A 23,166-nucleotide genomic window follows, 5' to 3' on the forward strand; every position below is an offset into this window, starting at 1 on the left:
CTTTGGCCACCTCATGAGAAGAGAAGAATCCTTGGAAAAGACCCTGATGTTGGGAAAGATTGAGGGCACTAGGAGAAGGGGACGACAGAGGACAAGATGGTTGGACAGTGTTCTCGAAGCTACGAACATGAGTTTGACCAAATTGCGGGAGGCAGTGCAAGACAGGAGTGCCTGGCGTGCTATGGTCCATGGGGTCACGAAGAGTCGGACACGACTAAATGACTAAACAACAACAACAACAAAGAGAAATAATAGTAATAGTAATAATAGTAATAGTAATAATAATAATAGACGTGGTGTGGAGCAAAGTTGCCTGCCCTGCTCAAGGGCCCTCCTCGTGTGCTCAGAGGCCAATAGAGCCAAGAGCGATGGAAAGCAAATGGAGAGCTGTCTTCAGCTGATAAAAGGTGACTTGCTGCAGACTTGGACTCCATCTCAGCTCCCCTAACTTTCCAGTTAAAAAATTGTGCTGTGCTTGTCCCAGTGTTGTGACGTCCAAATGGGCCCCGCCATTGCTCCATGGAGCAGCCAGGGAACCAGTTTGCCTTGCATCTTCCAGTCTGGGAAGCCTTGGAGCCACACGAACTGTCAGAAGTGTGGCTCTGAGATGTATGGACCAGGACAGGACGCTGGCCTTGAGGGGCTTTCACACACCCCACCTGGTATATGGCTGGGGACGGCAGCATCTGCATGCAATAACACCAAATAGCCCTCTCTCTGAAATGGGGCAGGAGGGGCAGAACTCTTAACCGAATCAGAAGAGAAATATGTCACTGAGGCACCAATTTAGGAGGAGAGCTGGTGGTGTGGCCCCCCTGCCGGACACCACCCTCACCCATAGCACCCTGCCCCCAGTGATTCACACGCCAACCAGAGTTCTCTCTTGTTTTTTTTTATATAATTATTTATTAAGTTTTCCAAATATACACATTTAAGACATTATACAAAACAAACAAACAAACAAACATTCAAAATACATACATCACTCTTTTTACCAATCTTATTATACTTAACCAAAAAAACATGCTCCGCCGAGCTTGACTTCCCTCCCTCCCTTCAAAAGGTTTTCTAATCAATTCTTATCTCGCAGTTCCTTTGTATCTAATCTTTAGAATCAATTCGTAGGATTTATTTCACGCCTGCAAGTGTCTTCAAACCTTTACAGTTCATTTCCATATAATCCACAAATTTACTCCAATCCCTTAGAAACTTTGTCTCCCTCTGGTTTCGGATCCTGCTAGTCAGTCTCGCTAGTTCTGCATATTCAATCATCTTTGTCTGCCAGTCTCCAATTGTCGGTAAGTCCTGGGTCTTCCATTTTGGGGCTAATAATGTCCTCGTACCAGAGTTCTCTCTTGTAAGTCACATACAGCTAGATCTCACCTTATGCTGGTTTTTCGTACACAATGACAGCTTTATGCAGAAAATTAAAATAATACATTTAAAGGGTCGGGAGAGCAAGAACCCCCCCCACTCCTGTCCAGAAGGGCTGACTGAGAGCTTGCAGGAGTCCTCATGCAGCCTACCCATTCCCCTGGTGGGCACAGATGGCAGCATGGCCCAATGGGCAGGGCTGGCCCAATACATTTTAGCACCTGAGGTGGACCACAAAATGGTGCCCCCTTCGCTGCCAGGGAAGAAGGGTGAAGGAAGATCTCCATCAGGAACAAGGAGGAAAGAAAGCTCAACCTTGGGACCTGCTGTGCCAGGGGCCTCATGAGTGGGATGATTGTGCCACTTGCCGCTGCCTTCACATTCTGGTTGTTGTTGATGATGATGATGATGATGATGATGATTATTATTATTATTACTATCATTATGTCTTAGAATGTCTTTGCATTTGTGGAAACCATTAACTTCTTTTTATGCTTTATTGAAGTTAAAAAGAAAGAAAAGTTGTTGAGCCTTTTAAACCCCAGAGTTACAGGGGTCGGATTGAATCGACCGGTGGGCCGGATTAGGCCCCCAAAATGGACTTTGGTCATGCCTGTTCTAGATCATCTCTTTCCTGCTTAGTTTGAGTCTTGACCAAGAGATTTGTTTTAGAACTGTTTAATTTGAACCCCACTACCTGCCCAAAATTCTTGATTATTTCTAATACCTTTAATAAACTTTCTTTTTGGTTCTCTGTTATGATAATAAGGTCACCGGCAAACACCTTTAGTTTATATGCTTTCTCTCCTAATGTTATTCCTTTTCTGTTTTGGTCTTCCCTTATTTTTTTGTTCAGCACTTCCATTACCAGAATGAATATTAGTGGGGATAGCGGACAGCTTTCCCTTGTCCCTTTTCTTATTACAGAGTCTTCTGTAATGTTGGAATTGGTACCGTGTTTCCCCCTTTTTAATACGTAGTCATAAAGTAAGACATGGCAGGGTTTTTAAGCATTTGAGAACTATAAGACATACCCCGAAAATAAGCCATACTTCCGCGCCGCGCGGAGCAAGACCACCGAGCACCCCAGCCAGCTAGCGGGACCCAGCACACCGGCCGCAACAGGAGGAAGCCTGCCGGGTCGGGTCGGTGCCCGGAAGCGGCGGCGGCTGCTGCAGCACTGATAAAGCGTGCAGCAGTGCCGCACGGAGCACCAAGGGCACAAGCAGCAGGAGGAAAGAGAGAGAAGCTCGTTGCTTGCGGCCGGAATGGGGGAGCAGCCCGTTAATGGGAACAGCTGCTGCTGCTCCGGCAGTTCACTGGGCGAAGACGGGGGAATTCCAGCACCGAGGCTGAGACCGGGAAAACGTGCGGAGGGATGGTAGCGTGCGTGCGTGCGTGGCTGCTGGCGAGGCCAGTGCGCGCCAAGGTGGGAAGCCGCGGCGAGGGCTGCTGAAGCGGGAGGAGGAGGAGACGGCGACCACAGCAGCAGCAGTAGCGCAGAGAAACAGGGAAGCTCCGTTTCCCTCTGGCGTTTGCGTCTGGGAAGGCTCCTCGCTGCCAGTTCCCCACTCCCTGGTGAAGTTTTCCGAGACGGAAAGCCAAGCCGAAAGCTCCTCGTTCTCCCTACGCGTGGAGCATGCCGAGCGCTACGCAGCGCCGTTCGGGCCAGGCGGAGTGCCTGAGCCAGCAGCCTCCACCTGGCCCGGCCAAGGAGGTCTGCCTCCCCGCCGCCCGGAACTGGCGGCTGCAGCACCGAGCACACCAAGCGCTCCGCAGCGCCAAGCGCTTGGAGCGCCCTGTCGGGCCGGGCGGAACGCCTGAGCCAGCAGCCTCCGCCTGGCTCGGCCAAGGAGGTCTGCCTCCCCGCCGCCCGGAACTGGAGGCTGCAGTGCTGAGCGCTTGGAGCGCCCTGTCGGGCTGGGCGGAGCGCCTGAGCCAGCGGCCTCTGCCTGGCCCAGTCTTGGAGGCCTGCCTCCTCGCCGCCCGGAACTGGCGGCTGCAGCGCCAAGCGCACCAAGCACTCCGCAGCGCCGAGCGCTTGGAGCGCCCTGTCGGGCCGGGCGGAACGCCTGAGCCAGCGGCCTCCGTCTGGTCCGGTCAAGGAGGTCTGCCTCCCCGCCGCCCGGAACTGGCGGCTGCAGCTTGGAGCGTTGGAAAAGACTCCTGGATGAAGGCAGAAGAGAAGCTGGGGGGTTTGTGAGTTGACCCCAGGGCAGAAGAATCGTGGGCAGTGTGGAGGGATGCAGAATGAAGTCGGGCAAAATTAAGACACCCCACCGAAAATAAGACACCCCGTGTTTTTTTGAGGGAAAAAAGTTATAAGACGGTGTCTTAAAAAGGGGGAAACACGGTAATAATCTTGGCCTCAGAGTATATAGCCTCAATTCCTTTACAAAACTGTTCTCCAAACTCCATTAGTTGCATCATTCTTTTCAAGAATCTCCAGGAGATATTATCTAAGGCTTTCTCTATGTCGACCAGCATTAATACTGCTGGTTTGTCAATTCTGATTTGATAACATTTCTGATGATATTTTGCATCTGGCGTCCAGGGAGAAAGCCGGCCTGGTCTTCGTGACTGATGTAGAGTCATATAATCATAGAGTTGGAAGAGACCACAAGGGCCATCCAGTCCAACCCCCTGCCAAGCAGGAAGCGCCATCAAAGCATTCCTGACATATGCCTGTCAAGCCTCCGCTTAAAGACCTCCAAAGGAGGAGACTCCACCACACTCTTTGGTAGCAAATTCCACTGCCGAACAGCTCTTACTGTCAGGAAGTTCTTCCTAATGTTGAGGTGGAATCTTCTTTCTTGTAGTTTGAATCCATTGCTCCGTGTCCGCTTCTCTGGAGCAGCAGAAAACAATCTTTCTCCCTCCTCCATATGACATCCTTTCATATATTTGAACATGGCTATCATATCACTCCTTAACCTTCTCTTCTCCAGGCTAAACATGCCCAGCTCCCTAAGCCGTTCCTCATAAGGCATCATTTCCAGGCCTTTGACCATTTTGGTTGTCCTCTTCTGGACACGTCCCAGCTTGTCAGTATCCTTCTTGAACTGTGGTGCCCAGTGTCAGGTGTGACTTCAGCCTGAACGTAGCAGAGTGTTGCGCAATCCGGAAGCTTCTAGCGGTAGTAATGACTAGACGTCTGGACGCAGAATAACTATTTACAGGATTTCTTAAATAAAAGAAATCCAGAGTTTCTATGTACAACTTTAGAACTCAAAAACAAAGTACAACAAATCCTTTCCTCTCTGCCTGTCTCACAACCGATACAGCACTTTTCCTCCTACACTCACCACACCACATACTGTGCTAGGTTTCTCAGATAACAGGACTCAGTGCTAATCTTCAATGAGAGAGCAGTTGCTACGGCTGAGGCAGACCTTGGCTTTCTGCCCAGTATTAATTGCTTGTCCCAGAGTTGATTGTGTGAAGAAGTAATCTGATGGTTTCTCATGCTACCAATTTAGCATTCCAGGTGAGGTCTGACCAGAGCAGAATACAGTGGTACTATTACTTCCCTTGATCTAGATGCTATACTCCTATCGATGCAGCCCAGAATTGCATTGGTTTTTTTAGCTGCTGCATCACACTGTTGTGACAAGCTGACAAGCTGGAACGTGGCCAGAAGAGGGCAACCAAAATGGTTTGGTTATTATTTGGTTTTTAGTATTATTTGGAGTAACAATGATTTTTATGATTTTCATGATTTGTTTATGTTTATGTTCGTTTATGTTTTTGTTCTGAGCTGTTTATTTTGTTTTGATTTGTTATGTTATGATTTGAATTATAATAAAGCTTATTTTAAAATTTTAAAAAAGGAAGAACTTCCTGACAGTAAGAGCTGTTCGGCAGTGGAATTTGATACCAAGGAGTGTGGTGGAGTCTCCTTTGGAGGTCTTTAAGCAGAGGCTTGACAGGCATATGTCTGGAATGCTTTGATGGTGTTTCCTGCTTGGCAGGGGGTTGGACTGGATGGCCCTTGTGGTCTCTTCCAACTCTATGATTCTATGGTTCTATGTGTATTTAAGAATCGTTCTCAGTCTTTCCGAAAGTATGTCAGCAAATAATTTGTAATCATTGTTTAAAAGGGAAATTGGCCGGTAGTTTGAGACAATTGTTAGATCAGTTCCCTGCTTAGGAAATAGGGTTACAGTTACTTACGAATTTTTCTACTTACGAATGGAGCTCCGTCCGCCATCTTGGATGCGGTTTAGATAGGATTTTTTCTACTTACGAATTTTTAGATAGGGTTGCTTCGACTTACGATTTTTTTCTCCCAATGCATTCCTATGGGATTCGACTTACAAATTTTTTCGACTTACAAATGTGTGTTTGGAACGCATTAAATTCGTAAGTAGAGGTACCACTGTTTTATATAACTTTCTGTCCATGATTCCGGCAGTTTTTACTATGTTGTTCATTATATCCTTTAATGGTTGGAATAGGGGTTCTTCTGGCTTTTTGTAATAGCTTGTGGGTAGCCATCTGGGCCCAGGGCCTTGCCTGATTTCACTTTTTAATTGCTTGTTGAACTTCTAATGCGGTAATAGGAGAATTTAGGAGGCTGATTTTCTCCTTTAGGATCTTCGGTAAGTTGTTCTGCTTTAGGTATTCCTTCAATTTTGTTGTGATTTTCTGTTCCTTCCCTGTATAGCTCTCTTTCCTTTGGGTCATCTGTAATCTTTTCTTTGATTTTAATTTTGTTTATGATCCTTTCATTCTGGTGTGTGTTTTTTTAAGTTGCCATGCTAATAGTTTGCCAGCTTTATTTGCAAACTTAAAGCTTCCATGTTTTTGCAACTTGATTTTCCATTCAATCTCTTGGTTAATAATTGAGAATTGTGTCTGGAGCATTTTAATATTTTGTTTGATTAGTTCACTGGTCAGGTTATTAAATAATTCTTTTTCATTTTTCCCATTTTCTTCCCAGATTTCCATCTTTTCTTCTTTTTGATTTTCTTTTTGATTGTGTTCTATTGTATGAAGAACCCTCTTAGGATGGCTTTGCTCGTATCCCATACTGTCTTAATGTCAGTCCCCTGATTTGAGGTCGAAAAACTCTTTTAAGGTTTTCTTGGCTTTTTGCAGAACTGTTCCGTCGTTTAACAAACCTTTGTTTAATCTACATCTCTTTACTTTCCTCTCGTCTTTTTTAAACCGTACTGGTCCTCAGTTGAATTTCAGCTTTGCTTACGTTTAGTAACAGTTCCTTCAATACCGAAATAGCATTAATTCGACCAGCAGAGTTGTTGGGTTCAGAAAAATATGTAAATTCTTTCCTGGTGGGGTTCTTAGTTCTCCATACATCGTTTATATTTAAGATTTATACCAATCAAAATAATGGATGTGGCAGCTTTTATTGTTTGCTCTCTGCTTTCTTTGCTGCCCTATCTAACTCTGGTGAGGTGACCCCATTTAGATCACCTAGAAAGATAATCTTCTCTCCTAGATACTCCGTTGTCTTGTCCTCTCGGAATTGGTAAAATTCAGCTTTTTTTCTCATTGGGGGCATATATTCCTATGGCTATTACTTTCTCACCTTGAGCCAACATTTCTAAACTATTCTTCCTTCCACATCCTTGTATAGTAACTTTGGCTCAAATTGTGGTTTTGCATAAATAACTATGCCTCTCTTTTTTTATTCATCCGATGACACGAAGTCTGATCCTAGTCTCTTGTTGGACAACACTCTTTTATGCTTTCTCGCAACGTGCGTCCCTTGCAGACATATTACGTCCCATTTTTGTTTAGTTAGGATATGTTCTACTCTGTTTCTCTTGGCTTTAGCTTTATCATTAAGTCCATTTACATTCCAGGTGACAATCTTTTAAGTTCATACATTAATGTATCTTCACTTCACAGAAATAAAAACAGTAAATACACAATATAAACAACTTATTAACGCCCTCGAGTGATGCTTAAATCACTCCTTTTATCCAATCTCTCTCTTTAATTTCCTTCCATTGCCGTTGCCGGATCCGTGTCGTCCACTCCTCCCACTAGTTGTTTTCCCCCCTCCCATTTTCTTCCAATACTTCCTCCAGAATTTGTTGGTGTCTTCCGCCATCATATACCTTCGTCTCTTTCCTTTAAAAAAGAAGGAGATACCCTTTGGGAACTCTCATCTGTAAACTATAGAGTTTGTCTTTAGGGCTTCGGCAAGAAGTTTGTAGCTGTCTCTTTTTTTCAGAAGCCTAACAGGGATTTCCTTAAGAATGATAATGTCTCTTTCATCTATTCTCAGTTTCCTTTTATTGTTCATTTGCAGCACTTTGTCTGATGTCAATTGATGTAAAGGACACCAGGCAGTCACCAGGCCACTTATTAGCTCTGGCTTCACTTGATCTAATTCTGAATATTTTTTCTATACCTTGAGACATCACCTGTTCATCCAAATCTAACCACTTGGCCAACTCTTTCGTAATTTTCTCCTCAATCTGCTCTTCTGGGACACCTCTGAATCTTTAAATCCTCCCTCTCCTTTGCATCTGTAATGTTGCTATTGCGTCCAGTGCTGCTTCCTGCGTTTCAGTTCTGCGGTCTCTTTTATCTTGTCACGTCCTTACTCTCATTCTGCCTCCTCTTAGCTGCCTCTTCTAGATTTTGGTATTTGCATTTAAGGTCTTGGACTGTTTTTGTTAATTCCATGTTTTTTGTTACCAAATCGTCCACCTGACTTGATAGTTCCACAATAATTTTGGCATTTTGATCAATTTTGCTTCCCATTCTATTAAGTTTCTCATCAATTAGTTTTGCATTGTCATTCATAACTTTTTTCATATCTAATATTTTCCTTTTAAGACCTAAAATTATTTATTTAATATCCATGCTCGACTCAAGTTCGGTTGCAGAGCTTCTTCTACCTCCCATGGAGGACCATTCTAGCTTTGTGTGGTTTTGCTTATATGTACAATAGTCAGGAAGAGCCCCTATGTCAGGTGAGACCTGCGTCTGCCCCTCTGCTCTTCCTGGGCTGGCTACATTGGAGGAAGCTCTCTCCCCCCTGCTGGGAGGTTCCATCATGTGTGATCCTGCCGGGTGCTGGATTAGGAGAGGGAGAGAGATGTGCTCTCTGCCCTCCACACCATCCAGGATAGAATAATAAAATCATAGAACATTAGAGTTTGAAGGGACCCCCAGGGGGCATAAAGTCCAACTTCCTGCAATGCTCCTATCAAGCTGTATCCCCATTTTATACTGAATATTTTTATATTGCTCTTGGTACTTATGATTTTAGTAATTTGGAACTCTGTGTATTGTATGCATAAGGTGCATTTATGTACTTTATGAGTTTATTTTATGAAGAAAATTGGGATACAGATCTTAAAAATAGCATTAATGTATTGCCAGGGAGCTGAACGGGGATGTACTTGTGGTCAGATGCACTCCCTGTTGAGTTTTGCAAACAATGTTTAGAAACAGTAGCTAAGTCATTGATTAGGGGACTGAGGGTCATCCTTTCTGTGAGTAAAATATCTGACTCATGGAATTGTGGGAATGTTAGGGATGTGGATTAGGATATATTATTAGATAGATCCTATCCAAGCTTGTGTTAGCAAGCTTCCAATATCAGCAGAGTGACATTCCCCTTTTGTGCGCAGCAAAGCATGTGCGTTAGATTCGCTAGAATCTCTATAACAATATTACACTTTATACTTCAATATTACACTTCCTGGCAAAGGTCCCCTTTGTCCCTCTTAAAAGAAATACACAACACAGTGTTTATAAAATAAGATAGAGTTTACTTACAGTTTCATCCTGAGTTACAGCATAATTCAGAAAGGCAGGCTTGCTTAGAAAAGTTACAAATATATACATGTAGAGACTACTTAGTAAAGTAAGACTCCATTTGGTCTCACTCTTGGCTGCAGGCCAAGAGTGAGAACCATCCTAACTAGAGATTCTCTGAAGATGTGTTCCCATCGAAGGAGGAAGTAGCTAAGAGAGCGAGTGATTGCAGGCTAGGGCTCAAATCAGCTAATCTCATCTGCATATCAGGAGGGGACAGGAACTGACCTGTAGTCAGGTGTCCCTCCAGGTGAGTTCCTGTTAGTGGACACTCTAGGAACTGTTGTGACTTGTCTGCCCCAGTGTTCCATCCCACAGGAATCATTCCAAAATTATAGTTACCTAAAAAGCAGATAAGGACCCATTTCAGAATTCTTCTTCCTGCTCTTAGATCCCACCCTAAGGCTTGGGGGGGGGGGCAAAATGTGGTTCACGTGTCACATCCAGCACTTTGCTGGTCTCCTGCAGACGGAGCAAAAGAGCAGAGGACGAGACCTCAGCCTTCTCCACCCTTGGCTCTTGGGCTGCTTTTTTAACCAAACTGTTTCCTTCCCGCTGGGAACAATGGGAGGCTCCTCTTGTCCTGCATTCCCATGTGCATTGGAGCCTTGGGCTGGGGGGGGAGGGCTGGCAATGCTGTCAAGAGGGGGGCTTCGTTCCCCCTGGCGTTCAGGCCAGAGGGAGGGGATGGGGGCCCATTTTGTGAATAGTCGCCCTTGGCCTGCTCTGCTGTGACACGGCTGCCTCTTCCCTTTGCAGTGCCCCCATCTGTCGCCATGGCTCGGCGGTCTCAGAGTTCTTCGCAGGGCGACAACCCCCTGGACCCCAACTACCTCCCGCCCCACTACAAAGAGTACTACCGCCTCGCTCTGGACACACTGGCCGAGGACGGGGAAGAGAACTACCAGCGCTTCCTGGCCGAGGAGGGCGCCCCAGACTTCCTCTGTCCCTCTGAGGTGGAGCACATCACCCAGCACATCCAGAAGCCCCAGTATGCCCATCAGGAGGGTGGGGCTGGCAGCACAGACTCCGGCCCCCACGACACAGACATGGACGGCTCCTCGGGCACTTACTGGCCCATGAACTCTGACCTGGCCGTTCCAGAGCTGGACCTGGGCTGGCCCATGGTCTTTGGGTTTCGAGGGACGGAGGTGACCACTCTGGTGCAGCCCCCACCCCCAGACAACCCCAGCATCAAGGAGGAAGCGTGCAGGATGATCCGGGCGGCACAGCAGGTAAGAGAACAGGAAGGGGGCTATGGTAGAAGGACGCTGGCAGGAGCCCAAAGGCAGGCGGGGGGGGGGAGGAAGGGGAAGGTAGGCAGGATCCAGCAGTTTCTGACATAACTGCTGCCCTGAAAACTCTCTCCGCCCTGAGCCTTTGGGGGTTCCAGGACGTCCCTGCTGCCAGTCCTTAAGAAGGAGCTGCCTTGGCTCCCAGTTCAGACAGTGGCACTGAATGCTTTATGGGTCTGGCCAGGCAGCAGACGTGGCAGCAGCTGGGGGTAAGCAAGACCAGGGGTAACGGTGGGAAAAGCTAGCGGCATTCGCTGCTGTGATGAACCAGTTGTCAAAGCCCATTTCACAGAAGGCAAAGTGGTGTGACTCAGAGACATGTAACTTGCCCAAGAGCCTGGGCGCAGTGGAACTTGCTTTTGAGCGAAGCTGCACAGGGTTGTACTATGTGTTGAATGAATATCCCTCTTTTCCCCAGGTGGCCAGATGCCAAAGAGGAGGGGGCTGCTGTGCTTTAGTGGTGGAAGAGGGCGTTTCAGATATGCAGATGGCAGGATCAGCTACACTTCCAAAAACTTGTGTTTTTACTTTAAAAATATTATAGCCTGCTTTTCATTGAATCTGGGGCTCAAAGCAGTTTTCAAAATGGAAACATAGAGTCTACAAAATTTAAAACATAAATTGACACCATAGATAAACATCAGAACAGCATCCATGGTGCAAAGACTTTCTCAAATAAAACAGTTTTAACATAGCAGGGATGGTGCCTGTCGGATTTCAAGTGAGAGGGAGTTGCATCAAGCTGCCCCACCCCCCCACAAGCCACAGCAGTTCCCTCTTCTATGCAGTGATTAAAGGAAGTTGCAGGAGTCCCCCGCTCTCCTTGCATCCGGCCTCCCTCCTCCCACACTCATTGTCTGCCTTCATCTGTCCCCTTCCACCTTAAGGCTGCAACTTCATGCATGCTCACAACTCCGTGGAACTTGCTTCTGATCGGACATGCGCAGGACAGGCTTGCTGGAGTCCTAACTAAATCAACGGACTCCCATCCTTACGTGCATCTCAGGAGGACTCCTGCTCTCGAGTAAACACACAGGATTAACAACAACCTCTTCAGAGGCAGCTCACACACTGAGACAAATTGGATAGTTATAAAAATGTGTAATCAAAGGCCACTTTTTAATTAAAAATTTCCACTTTTTACAAATGTATACAAATCCACACCAAAGCGTTATCTATATATAGAAAAATGTAAAAATCATGAAAGTGCGGGCTCCACTTTTCTCCGTAACTGCTTGACCGATCGTCCTGAAATTTTGACACAACGATCCAGGCCACTCCCCGAGTGTTGTTAGAAGAAAAAAAATCCCTCACATCTCACACATCCGCAGGTAAAAACCTGTTTTCCCACAAAGTAAAACAGCGTCCTCAAGTGCAATTCCTCCCACAGTACACCCCCTCCCTTCCTCTGAAATCTACACCACACCCACAAACCCCGCTTCCACCATGAGATCCACCACTCACATATATCCATCCGGCAGAGGTGTCGAAGACCTCAATGGAGACAAACGACACCAGCATCTTTACCTCCTACCAGCCTCCAAAAATCTTCTATATCTTTCCCTCTCAAACTCCCTCAATCATCCTAATACGTCCAGTTCCACGCAACCAACTGAAAACAGGCCTTTTGCAGCAACAAGGCCCAACATTTCCCAGCAGAATGAATAGGCCGCAACAGACTAGGCAGCTTCCACACCAAGTGGAGGTAGGGGCCTGCCTGGGGGGGGATGTGGGGGCTAAAAGGGGGCAGGGATAAGTAATGGGTCAGTCATTCATCCTTTCCCCTAACACGCACTTGGGGGCATGCCGAGGGGTTTCTGCTTTTTAATTTAGTGGGCGTTGTGTCACATGCGAGGCTCTGGCAGCCATTTTAAGTAAGGGCAGTCGTGCAGCTTTTAACCTAGGCTTCAATTCCCCCCACCCCTTGATTTACAATCCCCTACCTTCCCCTTGCCACTTCCTGGGTTTTTTATGGAACCAAACAGCTTGGGCGCTTCGGAATATGCCTTCTGCTGCTATGGGGCTGTGGGGCTTCGCTATTTGTCGTCGTCGTTCCCCCCCCCCCCCGGTCGGGTTTTTTAAAGTAGTTCTCTGGGTCCCGGGACGCATCATCACCCCCGATCCTTCTCTTTGCCCAAACAGACCTCTCCCCAACTTTCCTCGACACCAAATACTCCTCAATTATATCCACAATAAAAACCATAAAAAGAAAAAAAGTTACAAACAACACAAGGGGACTTGATACCTCATGGGTCGGGACAGAGTAGGGCAAGTCACATGGATGTGCTGTGGGGGTGGGGGGGAAAGGGGGCTTGATAGCTCATGGGTCGGGACAGGATGGGGGCAGTCACAGGGATGAGCCGGGGATGGGGGGGGGGGGAGGCAGCAGGACAAGTCATGTGTCTGGACAGAGTGGGGGGAATCACAGGAAAGAACCACAGCAACGCGTGGACAGGTCAGCTAGTAGGAAATAAAAAACAATATTTGGGGGGGGGAATGCTTCCCAAGCCTCACACTTTCCCTTTTAAAAGCTTATTGGTGAAATTCGAGATTGGAACAGAGATCTGTTCCAAGACTGTTATGTGCACCTTTTGCAAAAATAATTAAAGAAATAAATAAAGGAGGAACGTTATGGAGGAGTGTTGTAATGGAAGAGTCGACACCGCCTTACTCTCATGTTGTACATGCCTGTCCTTTCATGTCCATTAAGCAGAGGAAAAAGCAGCAGCAGCAGTAGCACTCCTCCTTGCTGGGCTCCTTAGCAGGCGGCATTCAGAGGTTTCTGACCCTGGTAGCCACTGAAAATTAACAACAACATCTGAAAAAAGTTGTGTGATCTGTTGCACCTGAGATTCCCCAGGCTGACTCTCTCCCCCCCCCCCCCCCATCTTGGTCTTCTAGTAGTAAGCAGAGCAGATCCTCACGTCCCAAAGTCGGCTCATGCCCGGCAGGGCACAGATGCACTTACCCCAGTAGTTTCCAGCCAGTGTGCCATGAAACCCTGGGGTCCTTGAATAATGGCTAGGGGTGCCACAGGCAACACTGGCCTCTGTCCCTCTTTCCTTCCCTCCCTCCCTCTGATGCCGTCTCTTGTCTCTGCCTCCCAAAGGCTTGCACAGTTGTTTGTTGCAGCAGCCCTGGCTACACGCTCCCCAGGTGAATGGTGCCTCTGGGGCTGGCCAGGGGGTGCTTCCCAGGCCCCTGGGGGGCAGTGTGAGGAGGCACCTCTTTGGGGCTGGGGGGGCTGCTCAGAGACCAGGGGGGCAGCAGGAGCTGCCCAGAGGACTCCCAAGGGGAGGGGAGGGGAGGCTGAGGGAACACTCCACAATGGAAGATTTGCAAAAAAGCAGAAATACTGTACAGGAAGGGATTTTACCTCTTGAGGCTACAAAGCAGAGAGACGGAACATGGACACGGGGCTTCCAGATATTTGGAGGGTGCTAAGCAAGGGCTTCTGAGGTAAAGGAAGATATGGGGCTGGCTAGCTAGCTAGAGGAAAGGATCCATTGTAAATGGTTTCAACTGATGTTAACATTGCATTTTTATATTGTTGTAACCCACCCTGGGACCATGTGATGAAGGGAAGGTAAGAAATCTAATCATCATAATAAATAATAGTAATAAAGCTGGGCTTGTTAGTTATGGGCCACCGGGGGGGTGCTCATCTAGAGGGATGCCCTGTGGGGGGGTCCCTCTTCCTGCCTGCCTGCCTGCCTGCCTGCCTGCCTCACCCACCCAATCACCCAACCACCCCAGGAGCTCTCCTACGGATTCCACTGTCTGCCACGTCTCTGGTGCAGATTCTGTCTTGTCCGGAGGTCAGTTCCACACAATGCAGAAGTTGGGCCTTTGCTGTGGTGGCTCTCCCAGCCCTTGGAATTCCCTCGACTTGGAGACCAAAACAGGCTCCTTTTCAGCACCTACCAAAGACCTCCTCCTTCCAACAAGCCTTTCACATTGAGATTCTTCCTAGCCTGCAACTGTATTAGAGTTGTTCTTGAGATACATTTATTTGCTATCATTTCTTGCTTGCTGCCTGGGCTTCTTTGGAAGGAAGAGCAAGATAGGAATGTGATTATATAGATACATATATGAGAACTGTGAGGGGGACTTCCTGGCCTTTTCAGTCTAGGTATAAATTGAGGTTTTGGCCGGGGGGGGGGCAGGCTGCTATGCACAAAGCTGTCAGCTTTGGTGCTACTGTCGAATCTCATCAGTTATTCATTCCTTCCATGTATAGACTGCTATCAGTAGATCCTTCTTTTGTTATTAACGTTTTGTTGTTGACATTTCCAAAAAAGAAGCTTTCCACACCCCAGGGGCCCAGCAGAGAAGGCCCCCATAGGGTGTCTTGACTTTTATTTACACTGCTTCCTGCGAGCACAGACATCTTTGTTTGACTGGCTCTGGCTAGGGAATGGGAGGCCAAGGGCTGGCAGCTCCTTCAAAGGGCAGGTGCCGGGAGAGAGGGGACTGAGCCCCGCCAGGGCACCTGAGGCTGCTCCCAGGAGGTCCGTCCTCTGGGTTCCCAAGATGGAAAGAGAGTCATGAGAGGTGTTAACCTGCCCTTTTGCCTCCCCTCCAGGTGGTTGCCATCGTGATGGACATATTCACTGATGTGGACCTGCTGGGCGAAGTGCTTGATGCTGCAGCCCGCAGGGTTCCTGTGTACATCCTGCTGGATGAGATGAATTCCCAGCTCTTCCTGGACATGGCAGCCAAGTGCAGAGTCAACCTCAACTACGTGGAAGTAAGCACAGCAGGAGAGGGCAGGGGCTGGGCATGGGCCAATGTGACACTAAAACACAGGGTGCAATTTTGTGCCCCTTTGGTACCCCAAGACTCGAGCCCCCCAAACAGCGCAGGCATCTCTGAGAACACCAGGTGAGTCTGGCTGCTGGATCAGGCCCAGGGGAGCTCATTGGGTCCAGCATCCTGTTCTCACAGTGGCTGACCACAAGGGAGACCCGAGCACAGCCGCACTCCCTTCCTGGGGTCTCCAGTAACTCGCATTCAGAAGCATTGCTGCCTCCGGCTATGGAGGCCTAGCTGAGCCGCTGTGGCTCTAGAATCACAGAATGGTTGAACTGCAGAGATAGAAGGACCCCAGGGGTCATCCAGACTATCCCCCTGCAATGCAGGCATCTCAGCTAAAACATCCCTCACAGGTGGCCACACAACCTCTGCTTAAAAACCTCCAATGAAGAAGAATCCCCCACCTTCTGAGGGAGTCCATTCCACTGTCAAAAAGTTCTTCATGAGGTTTAGTTGCCATCTCCTTTCTTGTGGTGTGAATCCATCCGCACGGGTCCTGACCTCTGGAGCAGCAGGAAACAAGCTTGTTCCATCTTTCCTGCGACAGCTAGTAGCCATCCGTTGCCCTCTCCTCCTCCTCCAGGAGTTTGTCCGTTCCTTGTTTAAAGCCATCTAGGTTGGAGGCTATCCCTGCTCCCTGTGGGAGTTCCACAGTTTTAACAATGCTTTGCAGGAAGAAGGACTTCTTTTTGTCCTGAATCTTCCAACATTCAGCTTCACGGGGTGTCCATGAGTAGTAGCTCTATGAGAGAGTGGAGGAAACCATGCAGCAACACACACACACACACCCATCCTGCATTGATTCCTGCATTGCAGTGGGTTGGATTAGAGGAGCCTAGGGATCCCTTCCAACTCTGGTTGTATGATCTGCCTCTTGGGAGCCTGAAGCTAAATGGCCTGGGTTGGGGGGGAGCAGTGGCGGCCGTGGGGATTTTGATGCCTGATACCTCTCTTGCCTTGCAGTTCCTCCGGGTGAGAACAGTTTCCGGCCCCACCTACTACTGTCGCACCGGGAAGTCCTTCAAAGGGCATGTGAAAGAGAAGTTCCTGCTGGTGGATTGCATGGTTGTGCTGAGCGGGAGTTACAGGTGAGTGGAGGGCAGGGGAGCTGGGAGAAGCCACAGGTGGCTTGACTCCTTCCTGCTGCATCAGACTTCAGCTGAGATGGCTGCCTGGGCAACTGAGGGCTGTGATGAACCTTGGGAGGGAGGAGGCAGTGCAAATGACCACCCAGCTGCCCCAAAGGAGGAGCCAGCCATGGGTGGAGAAGCTGGCCAGGATCCTAAGTCAGGGCAAGCAGAAATCCATCCACTCTTGGAACAACTGGGCCTTGCAGCAAACTCTGGCTGTCCTGTCCAGGTAGAATCTCTCAAGGCAGAGCAGGAGTCTGGCATTTCCCATTCCCCTTGCTGGGCCAGAGCTCTTTGGGTTAGTGGGGAGGCCCTGTCCAGTTCCCACAGAGACCTTATGGAGGATGGGGGGGGGGGTTTCATAAGAGAAACAGCAGAAGTAGGTCTGCCTTTTGCTGTTCCAGGACTCCAGTTCTCATTGCGAGGCCTTGGGCTTGGATGTGACTCGCACAAACAACCTGTCCCAACTGTAATTCTTCTTAGATTATAAGGCTCTGGCTTTGTACAGTCTTATGTGGAAGAGTTACATTCTGCCTTTTAATTTGAAAGACCACCCAAGGGGATTTCAGCATTAATACAAGATCACTAACAAGTAGGCATTATTCTGCTTCAAAGCAGGCACTAACTCAAGGCCCTCTGGAAGAAGATATTAAAGGGAAACAGCAGCAATAAGGAGCCCTCCCCCCAATTCCAGGCCATTGAAGGCACAGGCAGAGTTATTTTAACCTGGCACCAGATATCTCTGGGGAGGGAGTTCCACAAAGGGGATGTCACCCTCCGGTAGAGGTGCCCACAGTATCCTGTGGGTACAGGGAGGTGGAGGAGGAGGAGGAGGCATCTTGCGCATGCCCTGCGAGGCAGAGTGGCCCCTCACAGCAGTAACGTGCCCTTCTCTTGCCTGCTTCTCCACAGCTTCATGTGGTCGTTTGAGAAGATCCACCGGAGCATCGCTCACATCTTCCAGGGAGAGTTGGTGGCCAGCTTTGACGAGGAGTTCCGCATCCTCTTTGCCCAGTCAGACCCGCTGGTTCCTCCTGCCAATGTCCTGATGAAGGCGGCAGAGACCCTCATGGCACCCTTTGGCATGCCGCCCTACAGCAGCAACCTGCCCCTCTTCCCCAAGAAGCACCCCCTGCTCTTCCCCAGGGAAGACAACCTGTTCTCACCGCTGATGGACAGGGTTGACCCAGACAGGTACTTCCTGTCCTCCTTCAGAAGAGACGACATGCTGCGCCACACCTTGGAAGGGTCAGCAATGCGGATGTATTCCAAGAAGGTGGAGATGGAGAACTCCCAGCTGGACCCCGCCCGTGGCTTTCTCCGCTCAAAGCAGCTGGAGATGGACTCCTTCAAAAGGCATAGCTTTGCAGAAGGGACCTTTGAGAATTTTGCTTCTTCAAAGCAGTTTTCCAGGCAGATGTTCATGAACAATTTGGATGATTTTAAAATTCAGTCCAGCCATTTTCAGAAAGACCAGTTCTTTCAGTATCAGTTTGAGCATCCCCACGGTGCAGGCAGGCCCCAGGGGATCTTCGAGAGAATAAGGGGAGGCAGGCCTGGGTTCAATGAAGCGGAGGATTACACCGATGGCTTCCGGTGCCCAGAGGTAGAATCCGGTTTCCCCCAGGAGGGCTACCCTCTACGGCTGGACTATGTGCCTTCCAATTCCTCCAGGGAAGTAAGGCATGGCTCTGACCAAGTGAATGTGGCCGGGAATGGCCCTCTTGGGCTGCCCTCATTCTGGACACAGAACATGGGGCAAAAGTTCATGTGCCAGACGTCCCCAACCCAGAAGCAGAGCCTGGAACAAAGGCTGTTCCTGCAGGACCAAGACCAGGATGCAGATCAAGGCAAGAAAGGGCAAGAGAACCGGGCTGGCCTGCGTAACTGGAGAATTTCCTCGTACCTGAGTGGGTACCAGTCTGACCCAGGAGAGGAGGGTCTCCCGACGCCCATGGAGTCAGAGGCCTACAACGAGGTGCTTGGCCCCACAGAGCCCGTCCCAAGGTTCCCCAGTGACCTCCTCCCCTCTTTCAAACCCCCACTGCCACTTTCAGGAGCTGAGAGACAAGCTGAGGAGGCCTCTTTGGTGAAGCAGGATCCCTTCAGGAGCAGGATCAACCCCTTGATTCAGAGGAGCTCACGACTCAGGTCGTCCCTTATTTTTAGTGCTGCCAAATTGGACCAGCAGAACACGTCGGCTGAGAAAGTCCAGATGATTCAAAAAGAGCAGACATCCAACGAGGTGACAAAGGACAGCGAGACAGTCAAGACCACCACTGCCTCCAAAGTAGCTGAGCTACTTGAGAAGTATAAGACAGTGGGCAAAGACTCAGAAAGTACGACTGTCAGTCACACAAAGGCCATGTCCTCTTTCCTGCAGGAAGAGTCCCAGAATGCAGAGAGGAAGTGCACCAAGTCAGTGCAGTACAAGATCTTGGAGAGCCATGTGTCAGACTCCAAAGACTCTCTTGGCAGCTACAAGTTGCACTTGGAGTCAGAGAGGGCATTTGGAGAGTCCACCTCTGCCGGTCAGCTCACTGATGTGCTTGGCAAGGATCCCATTGCACAGATGAGCAGTAAAACGGACAAGCTCTCTTCTCGGTTCTACCCAATAGAGAACAAGCCCAGTCTTCCAGAGGAGAGCCTCATATTTGTTGGAGAAACTCAGAAACGAGCTCTTGCAGAAAGGAAGGAGAAGCTTGGCTTCAAAGGGGAAGCTCAGAATCTGTCCGAGACAGAATTCAAGAAAGCAGAACAAGCCCAGGCTGTGGAAGTTCCCTCCAAGGCTCACGGCTCCAACAGCTCCCTCAATAAGCCAGAGGAAGACGGCTGTAAGCAGGAGCAGAGCCCACGGGAGTTTTTCAGGAAAGGATCTCTCAGGCTAAAGCAGCTGCTGAGCCCCAAAGGGGAGAAGAAGCCAGAAGAAGATGCCACCCCTGAGAGCTGGAAGCCAGAGAAGCAGAGTGTGGGAGGCGTCAAGCGATTGTCCAAAGGTGACTTCCAGGAGGCAATAGAGGAAGAGAAGTCTCCAAAGCTGGCTCCTTCCACCCTTGTCCCCAAAGGCAGCCAGTCCCCTCAGCCTCGGTTTCCCTCATCCACAGCCAATGTCCTCTACAGCAGCAACCTCCGGGATGACACAAAGGTCATTCTTGAGCAGATTTCTGCTAACAGCCAGAAGAACCGAGCGGAGTTGGCCAGGCAGCTGCCGAGCTCCAGCAACCCAGAGCTGTCCAAGTCAGCCACCAGCCTGGACCACAGAACTGAGGAGAGAAGCACCGGGATCCTCCGGTCGGAGAGCTTTGGCAGCCACCGGCGAAATCTGCAGAGGGACCCTTCGGAGGACAGGGACTCCCTCCTGAAAAGGATGGAGAGCATGAGAAAGGAGAAGCGGGTTTACAGCCGGTTTGAGGTCTTCTGCAAGAAGGATGAGCATGGCGAAGAGGAAGGTGAGCCCGATGCCAAAGACAAGAAGGTGGGCAAATTCATGCCCAAGCTCCTGGGCACATTCAAAACAAAAAAGTGACTCTGATGTTGCTGCCCACCTTCACCTCTCTGGTCCAGAACCGCTTTGCCTGGGAGAAATGCTGGTGGGAAGCCCTCCTGTCAGGACAGCTGCGTTGACCCCGGCTGTGGAATGGGCTGAGCAGGTGGCTGGGCAGGTGGCAGGGGGGACCAAAGGGGCATCGGAAGGCGCTGCTTCAAACCAAAGACTGTGTTAGGGGGAGGGGGAGCCCAGCTGACATGGAGTCCTCTAACCATCTGTCAAACAGCTTTCTGTGACAAACTTTCTGCTTCTGTGTCAGGAGTTGGCGGATGCGGAGCTGCTTTTTGGGTTAAGATCCAGCCTTTCTTGTCCAATATGACTATTCTGGCTTAGTGCCCACCTCAGCGAAAGCATCGCTGGCCCCTCTACAGCGGTCTGCTCAGCACCAGAAGATGCCTCCTTGACCAGCACTGAGGACCCACCAGATCTTTCTCTCTGTGTGTGTGGGAGGGGGGGCAGGGGGGTGAGAGTGGACAAGGCACTTGAGGGGCTGGGGTTGCCAAGGGGATCTGTGTAAACAGCAGCATTTGCAATTGCAGGGGAGGCTGAGACTTAGGTGGTGGGCAGAGCTGGCTGCGTGCTGACTTCCACCACAGCACATGTCGCCATTGCAAGACAGACAAGTCTTCCTCCAGGCGCTGGCAGGAAGGAAGAAACAACCCTGCTGGGCAGGTTGAGGATAGGAAGAGGAGACGACAGTTCTGCTCTGCTGAAGGACAGGGGCTTTGACATCCCATAGGGAACTTCTTCTGCACCACCCTCCCCTCCCGCCCCAGTCCTGATACCCTCCACTGTCACTCAGGGCTCCTCCAGGCACCCTATTTATTGAGCATCCTCCATCCTGACTTGCTTCCACAAAGCTCCTGCACAGGCAACAAGGCTGCATCCAGCCTTCACTGGGCATTTGTTCTTATTTGCTTGCTGGGAGGTTGTACAATAATGAGCATCCATCTTGGTTGGTTTAGACATCTTGCTGCTCATCATTCATTCATCCCACACTTTTCAGTGTGTTTCCCTATCCCTTTTCCTAACTGCCCAAAGGCTGCTTTTTCTTTTAAGTGGCTTTGTGGTGCTGGGGTGACAGAGAGGGGTTTAAATCACTTGAATTGTGCAAATCTGAATTTACGGTATGAATCGCCCCCATGAGTTTGGAGGTGTGCAGACTAAGGTGGGCTGCTCCATTTCAGACTGCAGGTGGAGCTCATGTGACAGAATGCTCCTTCATAAGTAAACGTTCTTCCTTCCACATAGAAAATGGCTTGCTGGCTTAGTCTTCCTGAAATGCTCGTTGTCTATGTGCAGGGAACCCTTTCCCTGGGAGGAGCATCCACTCCTTTGACCTCCATTCTGAACAGCAGCAGCCAAGATGCGGCTGGCAGGAACTGCGGTTGAGTGGAAGAGGGCTGCTGTTGTGCGTAGGAAGCCCCAGGGCAGCAAAGGTTCCTGGTGCCTCCCGTTAGACCAGTCTCAGTGAGCAGCACAGCCAGGAAAGGCTTTGGAGAAAGAGGAGAGGCGAATTGGGTCATGGACAGAAGGGGAGCAGACACACAAATAATGTTTAATGGCTGTGGTTCAAGCAGGGGACTCAAGCCAGGTCTTGGCCAGGAATTCCACCCCACCCCCGTGCAGCAGTGGAAACCATTGTCCACACATGTTGGACCAGGAGCATTTAAGAGAGGCAACTATTTATATCCCTGGAAGTAAACCAGTAGGCATGTAAACCACCACTGCTTTATGAGGATGGTTTTCAGGGTGAGAGCAAAACCCATGCAGGTTGTTAGAAGCTGGCAGCCAGCGGGGAGAACTTGATGTCCCTCCCTTTCCTCCTTGTGTTGGCTCTCTGCATGCTGCCTTTGAAAGACAGATTCTGTTGGCGAGGAAGCACAGCATGCAAAGGAGCACTGCCATGTCCCTTTTGGGAGCTGTCACTCCAAGCCATTGCTGCTTCCCCAAACATAAGGTGGCCTCTCCTCAAATCTCAGGGTGAGGGAGATGCTACCCGCAAGCATGGGCAGCCACCAGGCTGGAGCATTTCTCATGGTTTCAATTGTATGAACTTACAAATTCATGGAGGAGAGTAAGGTGACTGCCAGTCATGAGGACTGTGTCCTGCCTCCAAGAACACCAGTCGCGAGGGGTTGCCACACGGAGAAGCTGTTGTGCTCATGTTCTGCTTGTGGGCTTCCCAGGAGCATCTGCTGGGCCTCTGAAAGGAACCCAGGGCTGGACTGAAGGGCCCTCCTGTGCTCCAGTTCAGCTGCAGGGTTCTCTGCCTCTTCTGGACCTCATTGCCTTGTGCCAGATGCTAATTGGTTTGGGTTGTGAATGTCTTGAGAAGAGAAGAAACGAAAGAATCAAAGTAGATGATGGAAGGCTGGGAATATTGCACTGAAGAGCAGAGGGGACCATGAATGACTGCAGACAGGCCCAAGCTGTCAGGGGGACTCTCCTGCGTGACCCTTTGGCTTCCTGTGCAGAGCCACAAGCATCTGCTAGTCCTGAAGCACAGTTTGCCCCTTTCTGTTTGCTGCATCAATTGAAATAGTGTAAATTGCTTAAAGTGTCAATTGGGTAGCATTCAGCAGTCCACTGAAATGTAGAAGCTACTTCTGGAGCAGGCCCCACGGCACTGGCAATTGGAGCAGGTGACAGGCAGAGGCCACCCAGCCAAAGCCACAGCAGAGGGGAGGGGGCACAGAAATACTGTATCAGGAGGGTTGACATTCTGCACTAAAAGCAATAATAAGTTCTGTGACTGGAATAAACTATGCAAATGTACATACAATTCTGGAGTCTGTCATATATTTAGATTGCAGTAACAGAAGAACAAGGGCTCCGAAGCTTGCATTGTCTTTTGGAAACAAGTAATGGGAAGAGTTGTGTGGCTCAGGAATAGGGTAGGGGATGACTGTGGTCCTGCAAGCATGGTTTGAGTCTTCATAGAACTGGAAGGAATCTAAGGGTCATCTAGTCCAACCCCTGTAATGCAGGATCTCAGCTGAAGCATCCATGACAGATAGCCATCCAACCTCTGCTTAAAAACCTCCAAGGAAGGAGGGGGATACGGTTCCACTGTTGAACAGCTCTTGCTGTCAGAACATTTTTCCGAATACTTAGTCGGAATCTCCTTTCTTGTAAGCCATTGTTCTGAGTCCTGTCCTCCAGAGCATTCCAGCTCCCATCAGCCTGAGTCTGTCTGGCCAGG

General features: G+C 49.4%; 1 protein-coding gene across 2 annotated transcripts in view; it reads left to right on the top strand.

Annotated features, from left to right (window-relative positions):
• Positions 1-22,746, top strand: part of SACK1H (scaffolding CK1 anchoring protein H) — a 29,937-nt gene extending 7,191 nt beyond the window's left edge. For both annotated transcript variants that reach the window (XM_035102644.3, XM_060277531.2), the window contains exons 2-5: positions 9,934-10,409; positions 15,055-15,219; positions 16,248-16,372; positions 17,327-22,746. In XM_035102644.3, the coding sequence (XP_034958535.2) occupies positions 9,951-10,409; positions 15,055-15,219; positions 16,248-16,372; positions 17,327-19,940 (3,363 nt within the window). In that variant the 5' untranslated portion in view covers positions 9,934-9,950 and the 3' untranslated portion in view covers positions 19,941-22,746. The remainder of the gene's footprint in view (positions 1-9,933; positions 10,410-15,054; positions 15,220-16,247; positions 16,373-17,326) is intronic.
• Positions 22,747-23,166: the final 420 nt, after the last annotated feature.

This window comes from Zootoca vivipara, chromosome 8 (assembly GCF_965207765.1).
Source record: "Zootoca vivipara chromosome 8, rZooViv2.hap1.1, whole genome shotgun sequence".
Taxonomy (NCBI): Eukaryota; Metazoa; Chordata; class Lepidosauria; order Squamata; family Lacertidae; genus Zootoca; species Zootoca vivipara.